The sequence below is a fragment of the Etheostoma cragini genome, chromosome 15 (assembly GCF_013103735.1).
Source record: "Etheostoma cragini isolate CJK2018 chromosome 15, CSU_Ecrag_1.0, whole genome shotgun sequence".
NCBI classification, from domain to species: Eukaryota; Metazoa; Chordata; class Actinopteri; order Perciformes; family Percidae; genus Etheostoma; species Etheostoma cragini.
Window position 1 is genome coordinate 638,793 of NC_048421.1, and position 5,877 is coordinate 644,669.

Sequence of the window (5,877 nt, forward strand, 5' to 3'; positions counted from 1 at the left end):
ATCTCTTCCAGGTGGGGTTTTAAAGATGTCTTCTCGTCTTATTATTGTTTCTGGTCTGTCTGGTTTCCTGGATGCTGTTTCAATCTGTCTGACCTTGAGTTCATCATTGACCCCTGCAGCCCCTCCCTCCAGGAGGTAGATCTCTGAGAACATCTGATTCAGAAGGGTTGGGTTTCCTGCTTTAGCAATCCCCTCAAACACAAACTTGAACTTCTTCTGCTGGTTAGATTTGAGTTTACGCTTACAAACTCCATAATAACTTCCTGAATGAACACACAATAAATAAGATCATCAAGAACATTTCCTCACACAACAATTAAATGAATATATTTGGTCCATCTCTGGAGACATTAGTAATCGTCCCATTTCTCCAGCATGTTAACTCTTTAGAGAAATCCTCTTACTGCTCTGCAGACGGTGAGCCAGCTCCTCCTGCTTCATCCTCCTCAGGAAGTGCTGTGTGATCTTTAGAAATGCCTCTCTGCTGCTCCTCCTCTGCTCTTCATCCTCACCGTCCAACCCCTCCTCATCCTCCCTCTGACTCTCTAAGCATTCTGGGTAATCTGGACTCAGAACCTTCTGGATCTTCTTTAGCTCGTACTTCACAAAAGTGACGATGTCGTCCTCCAGCAGCTGGAACAGAAGATTATATGAATGACCAAATCAAACTGAAACCACGGAAGCAAACATCAGATCCATGTTGAAGAATAGATGTAATAGAAGTAAAAGTAGTTGTTGTACATGTACAGACCATAAAGATGGAGTCCAGGTGGGTTTGATGCTGCTGGGCAGACTGACCACTGGGACCCTCTGAGCTCTCCTGGTCCCCTCTGTGGAGGAATCAGGAAGAATTAGCTCACATCATGTCTGTCCCCACAGAGACACACACAAGGTAAAGGTCCATGAAGAGATGTTTGGATGTTAACAGTGAATCAGAGGACTCCCTGTAGTGGTCCACCTTTACTAGTCCTGCTGGGTATCAGTTTAAAATCCTCACCTTTGATCAACAGAGTGGCATCCATCTTTGAAGTCTACAGGTATATCTATAGACCCGTCACTCTTCCTGGACACAAAGCTGGGTCCAGGTTCTTCCAGATCCCTCCTGATAGAAACACAAGATAAATTCTGCACTGCACCCCCAACACACTGAGACCAAACCTGTCAGTGGTGTAATACACCTACTGGACAGTATAGTTGTATCCAGGAAGTTCTTGTTAACATTGTGTATGATCCATGATCAATATTTAATTTAGACATTTTTTAATGTATATGTTAAATTCGTATTTAGTGCAGTGTGCACCACAGGCTTGTTGTGGGGTGGCCATATTTGGGGAATAGTATTGCTAATGTCTATGTAACAGTGGTCATCTGCTTTCTAACAGTTTGAACTTGCAGTAAATAAAAGAAAATCTGTGCTCAACCTTTTTTAATAGATAGATAGATAGATAGATAGATAGATAGATAGATAGATAGATAGATAGATAGATAGATAGATAGATAGATAGATAGATAGATATGTAGATAGATAGATAGATAGATAGATAGATAGATAGATAGATAGATAGATAAATAGATAGATCTTTTATTAATCGTTTACAGGAATTACAGTAACACAGCAGCTTCAACACTACACACTACACATTTCCACAAATATCTTCCATTCCTAACTACTACTACCTTTGTAGCTCATGGCAAGACAAATATCTTGATGTGTAATGAAAGAATTCTCAGCAATATATTGATTATTGCAGAATTGCTGTATCGTGATATTATCAGTATGGTGAGCTGTGTACTGCATCGTGATGTAAGGTATCCTGTGGTTCCCCCCCCTTCCCCCCCCCAATGTAGAAATGCAGACTGTTATCATGATGTACCACATGGATCAGAAAGCCAGAGAATTGGATTGTCTCCATTGTTTTTACATAAGTTTGCAATTAGGGCCACCAAAAATGTTTCTCAGTCTCAGTACCTGTCCTCTGTGTTAGGACAATAAAGTTGAATCAAATCTAATAAAAAGAGGAAGAGATGTTGTGTCAGAGCAGTGAGTTTCAGCTGAGAGTCTTTTCTATTTTTAACCTTTAAAGTTATGTATTGTCAAATGCACGATTACAGTGAAGCAGTAGATATTCCAGTTGTTAAATATGTATTATGTTTGTAGACAGGTGTACATTTACTGCAAAATGAATAACTTGATGGTACTGTGCTTTAAAATCTAACTTTTGCTCACCTTTCATCAGCAGACTGGCGTCCATCTTTGAAGACTACAGGACAACCCATAGACTGGTCACTCTTCATGGACACACAGCTGGGTCCAGGTCCAGGACAGTCTGGTCCCTGATGGATCCTGATAGAAAGATATTCATTAAAGCTCACATATTTAGGGAAATTATTTCTGGATGAAAGACTTAAATAATATCTAATTTAAAATGTTTGTATACAAAATGAAAAATATCTGTTTACAGACTTGTTACTAAAGAAAATTTTACAACTAATTACTTTTTATCCTGTTTAAAAGTAAGATAAAATTCCTTTGAATGGTCACTCTTGAAGGACAAGCAGCTGGGTTCGGGTGCAGGTACAGATCCAGGTCTGAGTCTGGTTCTGGGTCCAGATCCAGGTCCGTGCTGCTTCTCTGGACTGAAACACAACACACAGAGCTGTGAGTGTGAATGATGATGATGACGGTGGAGTGATCTGAGTGGTGGACAGTTAGAGATGGTCCTCTCACCTCTGAGCTTTGGTCTGGCTGTCATGGTCCCACCACAGAGGGGGTTTAGGGGGAGGGACCCCCTCCTCTCTGTCCTCACACTGACTCATAGCAGAGTCCACACCTTCATCTGGAGAGGAAACACTGAGAGCAGCAGTCCAATCATTCATCAGCACATCATCACTCATTCATCCCTCACATCATTTCTCCTGAAAAAGCCAAATATCAGCAGCTGTCCTCTGATTGGCTGCTTCTCTCTGAGTCATATCAGTGTCAGTTGAATCCTTTTGGCTCATTGGACTGTTGCTCAGACTAAAGAAGCAGTTAGAAAACATGATGAACTCTGGGAACTACTGAGGCCTTATCTCATCACATGATCCCATTTCATTCACTCAACACAGAGACCTGATCAACACATGGATAACCAATAGTGGTTTGTTATTGGACAGAGAAGATGCTGCTGGTTCTCATTGGTCAGTGGTGAGGACGAATCAGAGCAGAAGAAGCTGCCACCAGCTGCTCTACTTCTATCATTCCACTAGATGGCCTCATGGAGCTGTTTGGAGGATTTTACTGCTTCAGGGGAATCAGAGCTGGATGTCACCAAGGAGGTAAGCAAGCATCCAGAAAGCGTATCTCCTATTAGTTAAGAGCAATGTTTTCCTCCTGCTCCTACGCTCATGGACAGCTCCTACTCACGCTCTCCGTCTCTGCTGATTGGGAATGATTGAGATTTCTCTTGCACAGCTACCAGAAGACTTACAGCTTTCAGACAGGTTGCTCACGTCACATCTACGTCTTCCAGCTCAGTTGGAGGCTGGGCAGCTATCACATGAAAAGCTTCTAATTGACTTCACTGGTCTCTGTGTCTGTGTCCATTTCTTTCACTGTCTATGGAGGTTACTTTGTATGGTGGCCATCGTTTATCTTAACGTGGAGCAATTAAAAGAATCAAATGAAAAAGGGGGCCTCAGAAATCAGCAGGAGGTGGTCGGGTTAGCTTTGTTGGTAGAGTTCCTCTGATGGTTGAGATATCATGGCTGCTAATCTAAATCCTTACAGAGAACATTAAATTGTGTAAATAGGTCTTTTTTTTACAATTGCTCTCATTTGATGACTTCACATACCCACAGAGTCCTGTCCTCCCCCCCCCCTTTTCCGGACATGTGCCACACCAAAGATCACACTCCAGGATCAGCCAAAATTTAGTTGTTTTTCTCAATTTAAGAAGCATTTCTTTGAAAAAAAAAAAAATTCAACTGTTTTCTGGAATAAGTCAACTTTAATTTTTCATTATTTAAACCAGTTAAAATGTTGTGTTTTTTCTGTAAAAGGCTCAAATTAATTTGTTGCCATATGGCAACATTATGCAAATATTGATGTGAAATGTGTACATTTTGCCTAATGGGCTCAATTGAATTACTATAAGTTTAGGCTACTCTAACACTGTGTTTGCAATTATTTATAGTATTTTAAAAGAAAAACATCAAATGTATTTATATTATGTTGTTCCAGCCATTTTGTAATTAATATATTTTCTAAATTATTAATTACACACTAATGTAAATGAATTACTCACCAATAAAAATGAGTTATTCCAAAGGAAATTATGTTGGCGCACTCAAATTATCTGTTGGTCCACTGACATTTATAGTCAATATACCCTTCTGGTTTAAATAAGGAGTTCCTAAAGGAAGATTATGTAGCAGAAATATGTTTTCAGTGGCCATATAGTTCAGTAATTGTGAGTTTAGTCAATGTGTTGTGCTTATTTCGCCCCTAAACAAGTACATTGTATCCGTGTGTCTTCTTTCAGGTGTATATCAGGACAGATTTATTACAGAGTTATTATTAATAATTATCAAAAACTACAATGAAAACTAAACTAATTTGACTGTAAACACATTGGTCTATACATGTTGACACATATAAGTTGAATTTGTTTGGTAATTATTTCAATAAAAGCATGTTTTTAAAGAACTAATGGATTTTTTGGCACTTTCCACAAATGCGTGTGCCATATGGCAACAAATTACCAACTACCCCTCTTCAATTTTTTTTTGTTGCAATTGCATTATTTAAGCATCCTGGAGTAATAAAAACACATCAAGACATTTTTACCTTGATTAAAAAATAATTCATGCAATAGAGGGGTATTAATGGGACTTTCACTTCTGGAATCTGTTGACACGGGAACTAACCGCAGACACTTGACTCATGCTGTGGTTCCCAAACCTTTTCACATGAAGGACCCTTAAGGACCCTTAAACTAACATCAGTCAGACTCTGACTGAGAGGATTTTAGCTTTAGGTGTTAAATTACCGAACGGGTGTGAAATCCATAACCATTATAGTCATACATTCGGTCATTTCGTTTCGTTTCGTTTTGTTTATTTCACACGTCATCACTGTACATTCAATCACAATTCCATGATGCACAACAATCATATACAGGACGCATGAAATGGGAACCCCAAATAAGCTACTAAAAGCTTTTCAGAGGGGGCCCGATAACAAACACACAACAACCAACACACCTCCAAAACTCAATTACCATGGACAAACAAAACAAACAAAACCCAAAAACAAATAAACAGACAAACAATCCCAGCACAAATTGTAACATTTACAAATTTATCAACAATATGAGGAAAGCAATTTTTCCTTAAAACGTTTCTTGAAGATGGAGACAGAATGCAACAATTTTAAGTTTTCCTCAAGCTCGTTCCAAATCTGCGGTCCCCTACAAACTATACTCAGGCTCGTACATTTTAACCGACGTTTTTTACCAGTAATTCGGTACTTTCCCCTTGTATCATAAGTATATAGGGGACGACTGATTGGGACAAGCTCACATAACCGGCCGTTTAACCTGTGAACAACCTGGAACATCATACAGGCATTTTGACATATGTTATGTTCAGTGAGCCTCAATAATCCAAGACGATGAAATAGAGGACGAGTAGGGGTGTTAAGATCAGACCAAGTCAACGCCCGTATAACTTTTTTCTGTAAACTCTGTAGTTTTCCCAAATGGCTAGGAAAGGTGTTACACCATATAATATTACAGTAATTTAAATGCGGTTCAAACTAAGTTTTATATAAGGTGAGCAGTATAGGGTGTGGAAGTAAATGTCTTAGTTTAAAAAAGAGTCCAACATATTTAGATA

The 5,877-nt window shown here is 39.2% G+C and overlaps 1 protein-coding gene and 1 long non-coding RNA gene across 2 annotated transcripts in view; one reads left to right on the forward strand and one right to left on the reverse strand.

The window, feature by feature from the left end:
- Nucleotides 1–5,877, reverse strand: part of LOC117958237 — an 859,617-nt gene that overhangs the window by 567,070 nt on the left and 286,670 nt on the right. Inside the window, exons 9-12 of the mRNA XM_034894525.1 lie at nt 2,729–2,851; nt 2,497–2,637; nt 2,228–2,344; nt 998–1,102 (exon numbers count right to left, since the gene is read on the reverse strand). Of these exons, the coding sequence (XP_034750416.1) occupies nt 998–1,102; nt 2,228–2,344; nt 2,497–2,637; nt 2,729–2,851 (486 nt within the window). The remainder of the gene's footprint in view (nt 1–997; nt 1,103–2,227; nt 2,345–2,496; nt 2,638–2,728; nt 2,852–5,877) is intronic.
- Nucleotides 720–5,877, forward strand: part of LOC117958304 — an 8,409-nt gene continuing 3,251 nt past the window's right edge. Inside the window, exon 1 of the long non-coding RNA XR_004659677.1 lies at nt 720–731. This is a non-coding gene — a long non-coding RNA (uncharacterized LOC117958304). The remainder of the gene's footprint in view (nt 732–5,877) is intronic.